Source organism: Amblyomma mixtum, chromosome 8 (assembly GCF_055824585.1).
Source record: "Amblyomma mixtum isolate Tamu chromosome 8, ASM5582458v1, whole genome shotgun sequence".
Taxonomy (NCBI): domain Eukaryota; kingdom Metazoa; phylum Arthropoda; class Arachnida; order Ixodida; family Ixodidae; genus Amblyomma; species Amblyomma mixtum.
In genome coordinates this window covers 17,496,052-17,513,061 of record NC_143019.1, presented here as the reverse complement: position 1 = coordinate 17,513,061, position 17,010 = coordinate 17,496,052, and the positions used below count along the sequence as shown (strand labels likewise).

The window sequence follows — 17,010 nt, the reverse complement described above, 5'->3', positions numbered from 1 at the left end:
ATAGGCCCGTCAAATCACTCAATATATAAACGCACAATAAAAAAAACAATAAATGCTCCAGCACTTCCTGCATGCATCGAATACAGTCTCTTTTTTTTCTAAAACATTACACCGCTGCCCTGGATCTCTCTCTAATGATAAATATTTAGCACATTGCTTTTCTTCACTGATAAAGTCAAATCCAGGAATGTCCTGGCAAACGGTATCGATCCTCACATCGATGGGAAATCGAGCGCCGCTTTCGTACGAAAAGTGCCCATCTGCTTTGAAGTATTTTTCATCTGCCTTCACAGCATGACAGCATCATTCCAATGTGTCCATAGTTCCTGAACTTGATGTCCTCTTCATGGAACTTGTATTAGTGGTTGTGGTGTTATTGTTTACGCACAAAGAATGGAATAGGCTAATGTGGGTGACCAGCACACAGTTTCACCGGAAAGATTTCGTGAGAGCCGATGTGAGAGCTGGAGTGAGAGCCGATGTGTAGACATACTCTGGCATGCGGGCTAAAGCGTGTATTTTGTGCCTGCATTAGGGGATATTCAAAATTCCGCAAGTGCGCTTTCCCACATAACTATGTTGCCCCAAACAAGATGGCCGACTTCGCTATAAAGGAACTACGCGGGCTACGGGACCGGCGCTAAAGGTGGGGATAGAATGAAACCTATTTTGGAAGAATCACACACACACAAAAAAAAACAGTCTTTCTTGCTTTGTCTCAGCTGGAAACGCATGATCAGCCATCTTGTTTGGGACAACATTGTTATGCGGGAAAGCGCACTTGCGGAATTTTGAATATTCCCTATTGTACTTCACTATGGCCTCGCAGCTCCTGCTGCGTGCAGAAGTTGGGTGCTGCTCTGGAGATATATATTATCAGCCTTATGCCCTGCATTACCCACTCTCGACGGCGCGGGGACAGGAGTCTGTCTTCTTCTCTTTCCTGTCTAGCTTCGGCTGCAAAGTCCCAGAAATCTTGGCACGGCTGCGTTTCATCCCCCGTCGCGAAGAATTGGCTTCGGAGAACTGTGCGACGTGAACACAATGCAGGAGCTTGAAGGTCTCAGACGGCAGACAGCAGGTGCAGCGCTGTCAGCGCTGCACCTAACTTCTTCCCCCCAAAACCGGTCCGGCGGCTATGATAAAGGATTCCACTTGTGCAGGGAAACCGGCTGCTAGATTTCTGCTACTCCTTCCACGTTGCCAGCAACGTGACGGTTAATTGCAATTAGTCTGAACGTGCGACGCCAATTCCGAACTTGAATTACTCGATGCAGTTTCATCCGCACGTGCGGGCCGGCATCATTAACCACAGGGTGGCAAACTGCGCAATGGAGATGCGAAGAATTGATGTCGAAGGGGTACGCCGAAGAGCGGTCGGAGTATTTTTGCAGAACGACGGGCAAGTCCGTTTGTGTTTTCGAGTGTCTGTGCCTTTTAGCGCGAATTGATCAGTATGGCAAGTCGTGGCCTGACCGTGACCGCCAAACGGACGCGGAAGACTAAAGAGATTCCTTTGTCATAATGGAATCTCTACATCATCAGCGCAGCAGTTTCCCTTGTAGAACGTGCAATCTCCTCTCCCCAATGATATCCGTGTCTGCGTCACCCGTGGTCAGCTTATCGCAGCAATTTCCGCCCGAGCCCGAAAATCTCATCGCCCCACAACTGCACTCACCCACGTTTCCTGTCCTGAGTAATCCACTAAGTTCTCCTAACACGCTATCGGTTTTCTGTTCCACGAATGTACCGCCACTTCATCTTTTTCTTCTTCTTTACCGCCAAGACATAAACCCCGATTTAATTTCAAATTCACGCTTCTATTAGTCTCTCGGGGGCAATTACTGCTTTCTAGCATGCCTTTAAGCATTTAGAAAAAAAAACTTGGTAAAATTACATATTTGTGCTAGCGGACAAACTTCCTGCAAATTCATGGACGGAGATAATTTGAATAAGACCTCGTTTTGAGCCGCCATTTTCTCTGAACCTCGTCGGCGGCTGTCGAAATGGCTCCGGAATCGGCGGCTTCATGTAACCTGCTTCAATTTAATGGCGTAACGAAATCTCTTAAAGGTGGGGTAGAATTCGAACGAGGAAACAATCAGAATCAGGATTCGCCCGAGTGCGGTCATACGACTGCAAAAGAAAGCTCCCCAATTTTCTCAAATCACTATACAGTTCCACGGTTCAAACCTGGACTACCGCCACACCGGGTTGGGCAACTTCAGATGGAAGCCCTCCGGCCAATGATTCGGACAGAATTCCTTGATGCCGTGGTTAATCCGCTTAAGCCACGGTTAATCCCCTTTCATTTGTCCCTCCACTCAATCCCATTTAATCTGGGGCGCCGCATTTGAGGGGCGTCTGCCACTTCGTTATTGAGTTGTATCCGTCAATAGTGCTCACTATGGACGTAGCATTTTGTACCGCTGCGCGAGTGATACAAGCAGGTTTAAAACAAAAGATGTTGACGATGCTCTCGAGCCCGAAAACCATGCTGAATAGCGCGTTTTGTATTATCTAGATGATGAGCCGTACCGCGTAAAGCACTTACTCCATATCAGCCAACTTTTTTGCCAAGTTCTTCCAGAATATTTTACCCCACGTAAACAACGCTGCCCTCAAATCTTCAAGAGATTTTAAGGGTGAGAAAGTGCGTTCATTTAGTGAGTGAATATCGAATTAGAGCCCCTGCGGTTTTTAACGTGCGCTGACATCGAAGAGTGCACGGACGTTTTGTGCCATCATATTTATTTCGTTTACCGCAAAGGACAGGACACCAAGAAATAAAAAAAACGGCCGCCACGGCTGGGAGTCGAACCCGCGTTGTTGGGAACCACGGCGGGTACCAAAATAGAGAAAGTGGGTTGTAATGACAGACAAAAACGTCAGAAACATTTACAGAATTCGCTGAATCTTTCTGAAATATACATATCGCCCACACTGAATCCGGATATCAGCACAAAAAAAAGACGCAGGATGTCTTCGAACTGACGACTGCTGATTGCCGAATCAGTTTCGAACCAACGTCCGTGTTATCGCTGCCACTGCACCAAAGCGAACACGTCACCCACAAATGCAGACCGGCTCCTCACTTCAAGGCGCTTTCTTAGAATGGTGAAGTGAGTAATGGAGGAGGGGTAGAGGAGGGGGGGGGGGGGGGGGTACTTTCTCTTCATGTACAATTATCCACGGACGCTCCCTCCTAACTCCCATGTCTTTCTTTTTTTTTTTTTTACTCCATACAGACTTGCTACCCACCACTCTACTCTCCCCTGCTTGTATCTTGCTGATTTCCGAGAGCCATTTCCAGCGTGTATCGGAAATGGAATGTTCCTTGCATACCACGCCAGCTATCTACCAGAAAAGCCCGCGCGAAACTTGGGGCTCCAGTTTTGCCCCGCGTATTCCGGCAATTTTGTCTTATATTTGGCTCTCTACAACACACGGGCTCATACGTTGTGGGGCCGTCTGAAAAGAGTCTCTTCAACAGTAGGCCACCTCCTCACCTTCGCAACAGCAAAAAGAAATGACTCAGCAACGCCGCTTGCTTGTCAGACGAGGCCAGGGAAGGAGGCGGGGGAGGGGGGGGGGGGGTTTCCGAAGGCGGGTGCAGCAGACAACCGGCTCCCAAAGCCCTTCCCCCATTTCAATGAAAAGGCAGAAGCCATTCACTGTCTCCTCGTGTGCGACCTTGGAATCAACCCGCCTACCCCCGTCTCTTTCCGTTCCCCCACTGACGTGGAAAGAGAGCCAGTGACACTTATCACAAAGGGACCCTCCTTTCCCTACAAAAATAAAAAGGAATGTCGTGCGTACCACGTGGTACGCGCCTGCATGCCTCCCCCCTAGCAGTGGGATTTAACACCTCGGCGACCCCGCCAGACAGACACATGTCGTTGAGACTGCGGACCAGCAAGACGAGGACAAGCTCTGCAGCCTGGTAAGCCACGAACTTTTTCTTTTTGCTTAAGTGCACTGCCTTGTGTAGCAAGGGAAATAATAATTGGCGCGTATTTCACTGGCACAAAGTAAGCGTAAAGTTTGTTCAGAACTTCAGCTCTGTGTAGACATCTTGAACGCCACGTGTTTGATGCCGTCGCTGTGTCAAATTGTGTTTCCCCCAAAATACGAAAAGATATAAATGTTGTCGTGAGATTTTAAGCATTCCCCGATTTTGACGACCGTATTTCAGTAAGGCACAAAAGTTGTCATGAGTAAAACACATTTTGGGGCAAGTTGGTAACATTCTTGATTCATGCCGGCAGCGAAGAAGCACAAATACAGAGAGAAGGAGCATGCACAACGCATGCAGGAACATGCTGCGTTCGTCCGTGTTTTTGCATGTTACTTCTCTTTGTGTTTGTGCTTCTTCGCGGCTGGCATGAATAAAAAAGTCATGTTCGGAAATGTGTTGATGCAAAAAATAACAAGAACGGAGACTGCAGCTGCCCGTTGAAGATCAATGGAACACGATGTCGCCGGAAGTGTTCTCTCCCGTGTATATGAAAAATATTTCGTTGTCGGTGCACCGGCATGCAGTAACCTTGCAACCCATGTACACCGTCAGTTCCGAAGCGCACCCGGGAAAACTCTCATAGAAAAACTCACCGCCGTGTCCCCATGCGCTACCTTTGTCTCGTGTCGTTAGGCCGAACATCGAAAAGCCGGACAGAATACCTTGGTTAACATAGCGCATCTTGCCTGTTTTAGACCAAATTAACGTAGCCGCATGCAAGACGTTTTAAAGACTGGTTCGCATCGCGACAGCGCTTGCGTGACGGTGATTATTGACTACAGGAGCACATGGTATCCTCGTGCTGTGGTGTCTTAAGCGTATACACCGCATTCTCACTAAAACAAGACGGCTGCACTCTGTAAGCGTCACATCTTTCTAGAAGCATATATGCCAAGAGAGGCGTAGTTTAAGTGTGACCAGTTTTATCGTGACTGGGCTGTTTCATCATTGCGGAATGCGTTGCCTATGTGAAGTTCAGTGTCAAGCACTCGAGTCACAGCAGCGCAGTGTCCTATGTTGCAAGCCAAGTGTGACGTATGATTTGCTTGGCAACTCTTGATGCCAATTATTTTTCCCACTGTGGCAAGAAGTCTAACAACTAAAGGAATAAGGGTGTGGAGGATTGCAGTGGATGCTTTCCGCGTGCGACGCAATGCTCTACCATGGGGGCAAGGCCCGTTCGTTAGGTTCAATTCAAGAGTGCGCCTGACACACGTTCAGCAAAGCGTGCGTGTCCAGCGTGCTTACTACGGAGCTTGCACGAAGCGTTGGCAAGGCATCACGTGGTCGCAGGGGGCGGAAACTTCCTCTCTGGAGAAAACTTTTACGTACCCTTTACCAAATAGCTGCAGGATGTCCGTAGGAAGGTAAAGAAAAGCTATCGAGGGCGACCATGTGGCGGTGGTTAAACGCACCCCAGTATCCTGTTTTCAGATTCCTTTTCTTTGGTAGAGTAGGAGTTCACCATTTTCAGAAATCTGTAAGCCATCTTCTCCGCAAGGCTTTTTTTTCTAAGCAAAAAGTCTCGAAACCGGACGGCACTCTCAAATTCTTCGTGTCAATGAAATGTCTAGACGGTCTGCTAGCTGCCTGTAGCAGAGCCTAAGCAGTAAAAGGAGGGAAACCAGCCTTTGTCGTCATTCCATGAAAAAGTGGGTTGTTTGTCGTGAAGGGAGGACGTCTTCGCTTCCTGGAACGTACGCGGAGGGGAGCATTCCTGGAGTCCTGTTCACAGTCGCCTTTGTAAGTTGGATGTGGCATGACTCAACGTGACGCCTCTTGAGCGGATTAGGCTCGGCAGCCAAGACGCTCACCTCCTCGAAGGCGATTCTGTGATCGGCGTGTTCGCAAAGCAGGTAGCCAGGATTTTTTTTTTTTTTTGGGGGGGGGGGGGGGTGACAAGGTATTTCAAGTTCTTTGAGGGGGGTGCTGCTTGCAGCTGGCTGAGCACTGTTGAACTTCATCCCCCCCCCTCCCATTAGGCGTCCCTGGCTCGACGAGGGGGTTGCCTTCCGAATGGACAACTAGCAAAATTGCGGGAAAGCTGACTTACAGGAAGATGTTTTCCAACCAAGAACCCTCGTTCACAGACACGTTTTCGCTTCCTCCAATGCTGCACGAAGGGTTTAGCGCGAGGGGAGATGAGTCAGCAGCCCTGCACTGTGTCCTTCTTCGAAAAGGTGCGCGGGGCGGCCCTGAACGGACATTGCCAGCTTTCGAGGTAGAGTGTAAAGGAAAGTTGTGCAAAGGTTACAATGATGCGTTCCCTTGACGAGTGCCTGTCTCGACCCGGTCCTGTCGCTCGCGCCTCGGCTTTCAACAATTTCCCTCCCATACAGATAAAGGGATGTCTCTCCTCTCCCTTTTCGAAGAAGAATGCGAGATTGCCGTCTGCGTACAAGGGTTTTCGGTTGGAAAATTGTAGAGGGCGCTCGTTATTCTGCAAGTTGTCCATTCATTCATCGGACGTCAGGAACGCTCTCCTTAATGGACTTCGCCAGGTTAAAAAAAGAAAGAAAGCGAAGGCTTTTCCCTGCTACTACTGGCTCGCATCAACCCTGAAGAAGGAACAGAGTTGGTCCCGAAACGTTGGGTTGAAAATACATTAGTGGTCGGTGTCAGCATTTTTTAACTTTCGTTTCAAAAACCCAATGGGGCGGATTTCCGTCGAAGGTGTTCTCGTTCAGTTTGCTACAGAAGGTTGACCGTGATCTCGTTTGTATCGTGGAGAGGACCAACGCAAAGGAAACAAGGACGACAGAGAAATCGCACGAGCGCCGATTGTTTCCTTAGCGTAGCTCCTCTCCATGATGCCTCACCGACTGTCCCACACGAAGGTACCACTCGTTTGTATCACTGTATTCTTTCGACAGCTCTCTTGGAGCCATCTTGAAGTCATTGGCGACAATCTTAAGCTTATTCTGAAAGGGGAACTTCACTCTTCGTTTCCCCAAGGTATGGTAGAGTGCCGTCCGGGAACGAGACCTTTTGGTTGGAAAACAATACTTGCGGAGCAGCTGACTAACAGATCTTCACGCTGAGTTCATCTCCGCCTAAAAATAAATCGTCTTCAGCTCTGCTGCGGTCTCCCCACGAAATTCATCCCACTCGGCTTTGATCGCGCGGTCGTGCAATCCGTTGAACAGATTTTTTTCTTATCTGCACGGAATTCGATCCCCTCATCCAATTTATATGAAAACTCTATTGTGCGTACTTCAAACGCAGCACTTCTCAACTTGTCAGCCGTGACCTCGCAACAAGAATTCCGCAGCCTCCTCGTAGAGATTTCCCTATCGTACTTGCTAAACCATCCTCTTAAATCATTGGCCAAGACCACTGACACCTTCTTTTTTTTTTTTCAGCAGCTGCTAACACAAAAGCCACCATGAGGACCGCCGTTCTCATTGCCACGCTGGCCGCAGCCTTGATTGCTGCCGACGCCAGTTCCAAGCTCCTTCCCGCCGTCCGCGCGGGCCTCTCGCTGGGATCCACCCTGCTCCGTCACGTGGCCGAGGTCAAGGACCGGCTCCGTGAGGACGTCGAACGCCATCTACGGCAAATCGAAACGCCGTGGTTCCACCACAACGTGCAGGTCTTCAAGCGGCCCCTCTGGAGGCCGGTCACCTACCCTCCCTTGCGACTCTGGGACCTCGATCATTCGCACCACGGTTCCTTCAACTACCAGGCGAGCGCCTCCGGGACCCTCCCACTGCTGCCTGTGCCTTTCTTCCCGAAGCCGAAACCCAACTTCATCCTGGTACCCTGCCACAACCCGAGGACACACATCACCCACTTCATACTGCCCTGCGTAAAGATCATCGGAGACTTCCAGCATCCTGGCGGAGTAGTCCTGGGTGTAGCTCCGCAGTTAAATACCACCGGTAACGTCACCACAAACGAGCTCTTCCCACGACGGCAGACGACCACCACACTACCAAACAATGACGTCACTGCGACCGAAGAAACGACGACGCACACGCCCAGCGAGTTTGCGGGTGACGTCATCACAGGCGATGTTACCTTCGTTCCAAGCACGCGTGCGGCTGACGTCACGGAACCAACGACCGCGACAGAGGTTGATGTCACGACCGAGGCTACGCAGTGGACGGAAGAGCCTATCACGGTGACGACGACAGAATCGGAGGATGACGCGACCACCGGGACGAGTTTCCAGACGACGGAAGAGTTCCCAACAGAGCCCGAGGACAGGCGAGCGAACACGGTTCCTGAAGACGTTGGACGCGACGTCACCACTGTTGCCAGCGACAACGCGCAGACCGCGGGACAGACCGAGTCCACAACTACCTCTTACATGGACAATGATGCTATGCCGACCTATTCCGTCGACTTCAATGACTTCCTCAAGGACGCCCAGATCAAGTTCGGGAAGGTGATTAATCAGTAACTCCAGCACCACGCTGATGGTCTCGCTGTGCAATACACAATGCTAGTTGTTAGTTCAAAAGAGAACACAGTATGTAAATAAAGACACATCAAAGATATCTTAATCGGTTGTTTTTATTCGGAGCAGCCTGTACACAGCACCTACGTATTGTATATCACTTTTCTGGCGCGGCAGTTTCTTTCCCGTCGGGAAATTCAACTTTGCAGGTCGGAAGCAGATCTTTAAAGTGCTTGAGAACCGCTTCACGGTCACGAACTTCTGGCAAATCGAAGAGCTTCAAATAACGCAGCTTCCTGAAAAGAACAAACAGTTCACTAAGGCTGCTAATTAATTTATAATCAATCTTTGTCGTGCTGTTTCGGTTTCGACAGCTGAAAGATGGCTATAGTGCACGGTGGTATACTAGTGGCATGAGAAACTGCAATATGATCAGTGCTTCTACATACGTTGTCATTCCGGCTCTTGAAGGCTGGCTTCGGCACTGTTTTAAAATGATTTTCATCCCTCACGTGACCTATAACCTATCTGACGCCACAGCCACCGTTCGACTGTTGAAACCGAAACAGTATGGCAGAAAATTTCGAACATAAATTATTTAGCGGTCGTACCACATGGTGATTCATGCATGGTAGTGCCTTCCGCGTCATTGTAGAGAACAAAACATGCCACCAAAATTAGATGTCAACGTTTATACTCCTTTAAGGCGGTGGCTAAAGGTACAGCCCCCATCAAAAGTATACAGTCCACGGGGTATGCTTCTAAGCGTGGCTCCCTAGCGCATCAAGCGGTCCAAACGTTGTGAGGATTGAGGACGTAAAGCTATTTCTCTTTCGAGAGGTCACAGTAACTGAGGATGCATAACGAGGCATGCTGCAAGGCTCACAAGCAAACCCCTTGGGCTCTAAACTTTTGACGTGGGGTGCACGTCAGACGGAGCGGCTATTTTTTTTTTTTTTCCATGGGTACGTCACACTAAAGTCACTGACTTTACGTCACACTGACCCAGGCACTAGCACTGCCATGCCCTATGCCTCTAATTGGTCTGCGCTCCACTTGTTCGGATTGTTCAGGTAAATTGATTTAAATTAGACTCATGAGGAAATAAAAATCCATGTCTGTTTTACATTAGTGGTACCCCCCCCCCCCCCCCCCACTCCCCTATTCCGCCGTCAATGCTAGAGGACTTCTTTAGTTACGGACAGCTGCTGCCCTGAAATCGAAGTTGAGCGCCGTCGCATCGTAGCTCCATATAGTACATATACGTACCATAGTACCGTTACTGGCACACAGGCTCTAAACTTACGTCAGCTCTGCAAGTGACTTCACTCCAACGTCGGTAACGTTTCCACAGCTGACGACTTGCACTTTTTCCAAGCTCTCCTTGCGAAGCTGCAACATCCTCAATGCTTTATCAGCCAGGTAGTGGCAGCGGGTTAAGTTGATCGCTTTCAGGTGGGTCAGGTCCTCTGCGAGGTAAAGTGAGGCCGTCGTTTTGAGCGCGAATCAGCGCTTCGATTTAGAATCGTGGCACTCAACTCAAGTAAGGAAAGCCGATTTCCATAATCGAGGAATCTGTCGCGTCGATTTCTTCTATTCTGTAAACGCCGGAACCGGTAGCGGGCAGCGTGTTGTAGTCTGAGTGGAACTTGACTGCTCCACTCCATCTCACAGCGGCTCCACATCGTATGAGCCATTCCGCCGCCGCCCTGTCCGGCCCGATCTCCTTGACGCGATCTCGGTCGTATCTGAAAGTAAGCGAATGGAGAGTTTCAGCATACCGTTACAGCAGCAGCCGCTGCTGCTGAAACTTACAGAGCATGCTAAAACTACAACACCGTTGGAGAGGTCAAGCGACGTAACGACGGTACAACCGCGAGAACGCGCACGAACGCGCGTGCCTACCTGTTAAACACAGCGTTCAGCCATTGCCAGAAGAATCGTTTCTGAGAATACGTAGCCTGTCTTGCAAGCCACTGTTTATTTGCGATGCGCACAAAGCTATTTGTCACTGCGGCCATGTTGAGGGCAGACAGTTCGTCTGCTAGCTGCTGACGCTGATCGCTATATTCACGGCCAGACGTGCCCTTTATCTTGAGGTTAAAAGCCTAAATAAAACGCTTTACTCTAACACTTTTGAAAAAAAAATTTAAACAATTGTGTTAAGTATAAAAGAGTTATTTTTGTGTTGTAATTTTTATCGCTGACACGCTCGCAAATAATGAATCGAAACTACAGGTAGGCCAGTCGCTTGGGGGCGTAAGAAGCAATGTGGCAATGTTTTTTTCATTCCTCGACAGCGGCTTTTTTCACCCATGTGGTGCATGTGGTTCGCAATGAGCTAAGAAAACCGTGCAACCCTATGTTATTACGTTAATTTTTGCTGGTTTATTATACGTTTGAGATAAGCTAACAAGTCCTTGCTGTGTCAGTTAGCTAGCAGAGCATCCGACGTGCCGCGATTCGTTGCTCGATCAGACATCGATCGTTCGAACAACGCTCCCTCTCAAGCCACCCATCGACAAGCATGGTTTAGTTTGCTAACAGTCAAGAGGCTTTGAAACATTGCGTGTGTCAGCCATGGCGGTTCGCCGCGACGCGCTTCGAAAACAGGCTCGCGAGGGCTTGTGCTACGGCGTGTGGGTGACGCTGGGAACGGCACTCGGCTTGGGACTGCTGCAGTCTTCGATCAGATACACCGGCGACAAGTCCGTACCGATGCTGGTGGCTCTTGCCTCGGCGCTGGAGTTGGCGGGCTGCGCATGGCTGCGTCTCCTTGGGAGCTCGTCGCAAAACTACAGCGGCCACCGGGGGAAGATCGGTGGACCCCTAATCGCGAGCATAACCAGCGTCGTGCTCAGCATCCTCTTCTTCCACATTTTGGCCGTGCTCTTCGGCGCTCCATTATTTGAGTAAGTGGTCAGGACTGCGAAAGTGCGTTTGATCAGGTCGTAGAGTAGGTGGCAGGGTGTGAACGCGCACTGGTCGTTAGAGAGTTTTAACATAGCGTTACCATGCGCTGACAATGCATGCGCAGGTGGGCCATCTGTGCGTGCGCTGGCGGTGTTCTAAAACGCTCTCGATCAGCCCCGCTAGTACTTACTGCTTTCGTACTACCTTGCGCCTCGGGAAGAGGGCGTAATTGCGGAAGCAAGTGCTTGTCAATCAATGGAACAGCTTTGTGTTCAAGAAATGCTTTCAGTTATGAAAAGCTTTAACCTTAACAGCAAAGTTCAGGCTTGAACATTTGCACAGACTAACTGATAACTTCGTGTGTCAATTTACTGTTAACATGTTCTTTTACCCCTGCCAGCTTCATATGTTAAGGTGCTGACTCTAGTAAACGAAGCACGCACTCCTGTACTAAGTTCAGTCATGCCTATCGTGGCAGAAATAAAAAAATTCGGCATACACTTAAGACTGTTTACATGTGAGAGTGCGAAAGCATTACTCTCCCTGGGTGCTTTCTTTACGCATAAGGTTTGTAAATGCGCTGAAGTTCTTTTCTACGAGTTTATGGAAGCCGCAGTGTCGTACCGCTTACCAGGTGGTGTCCATGCGTGTGTAACACCACCTGGAACGCTGTACGCTGAACGGTTGTATCAGTTTTTGTATGAAAGTCTGGGAAGGCATATAATTGAAGGTGCATATGCCGTTAGTTTGAATCTCTCTCGCAAGCTAGCCTCCAACTTGACTAGCACATGTAAATTATATGTAACGAGAAATCATATGACACCGCCGGGAACACTGCACGACAAACGGGTGCGTCACATTTTTGGTAGGAATGTCACCACACGAATGGCATCACAAGGAAGTGGAGCCAGTGGCGGGTATATATAGACGAACGACATGTATAGGATTGTCTGAAGTGGCGGTGCTTGGCTTGCTGTGTGCGTCAAGTGGCTGCTTGATAATGTTGCCCTATTATTCTTGCCATCGTTGGGACTTCTGTACTGTGTGCGACTTCACACACACATATGCTTACGCACGTTCCAGCTTTTCTAGTAATGGGACTACTAATTCTTTCGTATTAGAAAAAAACAGCTTGTCCACAAGGAACCACACCCACGATCAATACTAGCTTTGATGTGCATGGCACCCAGTTTTTATTAGGCAATGCATAAATGGGCTCAGACCATCACAGTGAGCTTCGTTTACTTCACTCCACCCCTGTAGATTACAGTTACACTGGCGCATATTCTTTTGTGCCTTTCATTTATTTATGACGTGTGCCTGTACAGTCGCGAGCAAAAAATATTAGCACAGATCACTGGCAATCAGAATTCGGATATCTCACCACGCGGCGCTGCGGTACGCAGACCTGCGTAGCAGGCCGTTTCCATGTTTGCAGCCTAGGGGGGGACGGCGTGAAGTAAGCTTTATCAAGCGTGCACCGCCCGAGCGTTGAAGTGCCGACCCTACGTGACTGTGCATGTGGTGTTTATTTTTGCTCCGTTATCATGAGCAAAGATGGCTTCTTTTTATTACTGTTCTTTTATGTCCACGATGGTTTGTCAAAATGAACTCACGGGAACAATAGATGATAGCGCTGATTTGAGCCAGTAATTTTGCTGGTCCGTAGCAGTCCACTGAACCCCCCTAGTACTGTAGAATGGAAACGGCCCGGCACTCTCGTTATCAGCCTCTTCGCCACCCACAGCGCCACGCGTTGTCATTCCGGCGCTGTGGTGTTCCGTCATGTGCCCGTGACTGTACCACTTCCATTAAACTGTAACGTTTTGGGTTAGTGTGTACAAGGCATTGCAAAAGTACCACATGCACAAACAGAATGCAAGCACTCAGTGCCAACTAAGATTACTGTCGTCTTCATTGCCATTCTGTTCCCTAGGGATAGTCACCAGACACTCTGGTTTGGCGTGCACATGACCGTGGTCACCATTCTGCCATTGATACTCGTGGGAGGCCACACCAGCCTTGGAGCCCTCCAGAGGACCATTGTAGACCAAAAGTAAGGCTCATTTTCTCTTAACATTTCGTGGTATGGCTGTCACTGTCAACAGCTGATTTGCGCTCATAACTTAGAGATCTCCAAATACTTGCATGGCATTAGGTCCGTTTGCAGCTCCAATGTAATGAAGTGAATGTTCTCCATTCTCAGATCTGGTCTGTGGCTACCATGTGGTAACCTGCCATATGGTAAATACTGCAGGATCTGTGGTTCCAGAAGAATTGCTGGAATATATGGTCGTCCCAGTTTCTTTCTTTCTTTTTTTGTACTGTTAGTGTCAAATCAGACATGAGCACAGAAACAAAAAGATTAGCTGCTGGAGAGGAAATACACTATTGTTTTAAATAACCCGTTGTGTATATATTCTGTACGAATTTGTAACCGCTCACTGCCTTCTGTAATGCCCTCCAAGGGCCATGAAGGAACTTGAAATAAATAAAAATAAATAAATACAGGTGGGTGCGGTCAAATAGCATTTTCAGAGAGCGGTCTCCATGCCTTTGCTATGAAAACCAGCTGCGCTCAGTCTACCTGAGCTCTTTGAATATTAGTCGTCCTGAGCTAGGACCTTCTTGTTTTGCTTATTGTGTTTCACTTGTCTTTTTTTTCCTCTTTCATGTGATGCTGATAGCATTGTTGGGGAGAAGTCTAGGTGCAGTGGGCACCTATGATGACTCTATTTTACTAACACGCTAGAGTAATAACATTTATTGTTAAATCAAAACAAGGACAAAGTCTTCTCCTACGGGTGGTGTCGTTAGTTCAGGACTCCTATGGTCACGGCTGTTTCTCTTGCCTGGGACACCAGGTTACACTGGATCGTCAGGTCAGAGCTGGACAGAGCAGCCTCCCGTTGCTCCTTCGTGTAGTGTGTTTGTAGGTTGTCCTGTCTTATCCCCTGCGGCCCCACGTGACGTGGTATGCCGTGGGTCTCTAGCAGCACCGCTGGCATGCATCTTTGCAGAGAAGCCAGGTCCAACTTTCTCTTCCACACCTGTGTTCTCGAATACCAGCTGATCACAAATTCTATGGTTGCCACTCGCACATCTTGGCGACTTTTGTCCTCCAATAATACATTGTGCCAGTCACGAAACATTTTATTGTAACAGTCATATTCGTCACAACAGCTGTGCTTTCACTCGACGCCACAGGGTATATATAACACTCCAATAATACTCCCCATAAAACCAAACCAAACGAAACATAAGTGAAACGGCGACTATTAATTATTAACTTCTGCAGTCAGAAGAGCTGAATGAGCTATCTAATAGCTACGTGAGCACAAGAGGTGAACTGTAAGGTTCAATTGGGCTAATGGAAAACTTCAGCCGATTGCTTATTCTGCATTTCTTAAAGGGACTCGGATGGGATTGAAGTTGGTCTGTATCGACATGGTACTCCATTCTAATCATGAAAAAACCGCTCTTGCTAAAAACAGTGCATTTGTAAGCTGGAAAAAACCAAGAAACAAAGGACTGCTGTCGTTACCACTGGCTTATTGCGCAAGTGAATTACAAGCGTCAACCCTGATTTTGGGCGCAGATCTCAGACTCCACTTCATCGCCACTTCACTTCAGTACTGTGACAATCCATTCTTTTTAGTAAGGACGTCATGAGTTTGTACTGACCGGTGGAAAAGATTTCTAAATCGAATTTTCTTAACCGTAAATGCATCCTTTGCACCCGGTCAACTGCATGAATAGCTGGAGAGAACCAAAGAATCAATTTTTACGGAGAGCACTAGTTGGACGGAGTTGGCCTCAGTGTCCCCTTAGCACCTGCCAAGTTAAAAGGCAAGGATGCATATTTTCGCACAAGGAGGCATGAGTGTTGCATCAGCTTTCAAGGGCCATCGTCTTGCTCTCATGTGAGCATCTTTTTCTGGGTCTTGACTGTGTGTTTTGATTTGTGCCAATTTATGTGCTTGCTAATCTTGCAATAACTATTCACGCTGACAAATTCATTTTTGCTTGGAGTGCTATTTTATTGCAACTGACCCTGCATCCCCCAAACAAAGAAGGTTCAGCTTAAGTTAAGGACAACGCAGCGAGCTATGGAAATAAAAATGATAGGTGTAATGTTAAGAGATCGGAAGGGGGCGGAGTGGGTGAGGGAACAAACGCGGGTTAATGACATCCTAGTTGAAATCAAGAGGAAGAAGTGTGCTTGGGCAGGGCATGTAATGCGAATGCAAGATAACCGCTGGTCCTTAAGGGTAACAGAGTGCATTCGAATAGAAGGCAAGTGTAGCAGGGGGCGGCAGAAAGTTAGGTGGGCGGATGAGATTAAGAAGTTTGGGGGATACAGTAGCCACAACTGTCAAAGGACAAGGTTAATTGGAGAGATATGGGAGAGGCCTTTGCCCTGCAGTGGGCGTAGTCAGGCTGATGATGATGATGACCCTGCATCCCAAACAACACTGCAGGTTCTGCGAGGTGCCACTGGACTGGATTCAGCGGTGGGGAAGTCGCGCTGCTCTGCTGGGTGCCTGGTTGGGTGCCATAGCCTTGGTCCTCGACTGGGACCGTCCCTGGCAACAATGGCCGACTCCTTGCATAGTTGGCTCACTTCTACTCCGAGGTCCAGGCTTGGTAGTGGCCAGCTGCATCTTGGCGAGGCAGTGAGAGAGAGAGAGAGGTTTTCTGCACAGCACACCTCTTGCTTCCCTTCAGCTTGAAGGACTGACGGCACCTTCGGAATGTGTGGACTGCTGTCGTGTGCAGCCCATCTTATTGCTAGTCATAGCTCCAGCAATATCACAGTAATGAATGCATTTGCAATGGTCTCATATCCATACTGACCGTTGCACGTGTCACTGTTGAAAGTAGTTGCTGTAGCGTATACGAGGAGGTAGAAGCAACTAGCTCCCATATGTAGGAGCTGTAATCAATGTTTATGTTTATGGTATGTCATTGTCTTTTCTACACTGCCACTGTAGTATGTTTTTGCGAGGTATTTCATCATCATAATAAATGGAATGTGTGGTAAACCTTGTAGAGTTCTTTGTGTCGCTGATGCCTCCAGCATAGAAGAAGTACAGCTAACAAAAAGTAATGACTGTTTCTGCAGGGGCATCAAAGGGACAATGAGGACATATTGAAGGTACCCAATATCAATTGATTACCACACTCTAATGACAAACAGGTTGCTCTGACAGCAAATGGAGCTTTCGTAAGCTAGAAAAGACTGAAAAAATTGAATGCAGGTATTGCTCCTAGCGGCCATTTTCACAAGCTGACCATGATGGCACCAATACTTCTTTTTAACTTGGATATCTGGGGCAAGACGTAATGATTGGTGGCGCGAGGCTGTTCAGGACAACCTGGATCGCACAAGTCCCATCGGTGTAAGCACCTGCCATCACAGGGCACCGGGCAACTACTTAACCATTGCACCACTATGGCGGCTACGTAGAGCCTTGCAGAGGTAGAATTGCCAGCTGCATGACATCGGGTTACATCACACTGCAGTACACAATGGCTGCGTTTACAGAGTGAGCAGGCAGGCTTATGCCTTCTCGCACATAACCAGTCTTAAGTGTCTCTGCAGACATTTTTTTAAGCCTGCAAGATATTTTGTCTTTCCAAGAGAAATGTTGAACTCTCAGTCTTTGATAACACA

At 48.4% G+C, this 17,010-nt stretch overlaps 3 protein-coding genes across 3 annotated transcripts; 2 read left to right on the top strand and 1 right to left on the bottom strand.

Annotated features, from left to right (window-relative positions):
• Nucleotides 1–6,776: 6,776 nt before the first annotated feature.
• LOC149331528 (uncharacterized) lies at nucleotides 6,777–8,423 on the top strand. Its single transcript, XM_089555509.1, has 2 exons — nucleotides 6,777–6,855; nucleotides 7,381–8,423. The coding sequence occupies exon 2, from the start codon at nucleotides 7,404–7,406 to the stop codon at nucleotides 8,421–8,423; it is 1,020 nt and encodes a 339-aa protein (XP_089411635.1). The 5' UTR covers nucleotides 6,777–6,855; nucleotides 7,381–7,403.
• A 97-nt stretch (nucleotides 8,424–8,520) lies between these two features.
• On the bottom strand, nucleotides 8,521–10,464 carry LOC149331527 (ATP synthase subunit s, mitochondrial). Its single transcript, XM_089555508.1, has 4 exons — nucleotides 10,326–10,464; nucleotides 9,960–10,168; nucleotides 9,727–9,889; nucleotides 8,521–8,716 (listed from the first exon to the last, which is right to left on the bottom strand). The coding sequence occupies exons 1-4, from the start codon at nucleotides 10,439–10,441 to the stop codon at nucleotides 8,578–8,580; spliced, it is 627 nt and encodes a 208-aa protein (XP_089411634.1). The 5' UTR covers nucleotides 10,442–10,464; the 3' UTR covers nucleotides 8,521–8,577.
• Nucleotides 10,465–10,704: 240 nt separating this feature from the next.
• PIG-F (phosphatidylinositol glycan anchor biosynthesis class F) lies at nucleotides 10,705–16,378 on the top strand. Its single transcript, XM_089556708.1, has 3 exons — nucleotides 10,705–11,332; nucleotides 13,270–13,389; nucleotides 15,815–16,378. The coding sequence occupies exons 1-3, from the start codon at nucleotides 11,001–11,003 to the stop codon at nucleotides 16,011–16,013; spliced, it is 651 nt and encodes a 216-aa protein (XP_089412834.1). The 5' UTR covers nucleotides 10,705–11,000; the 3' UTR covers nucleotides 16,014–16,378.
• Nucleotides 16,379–17,010: the final 632 nt, after the last annotated feature.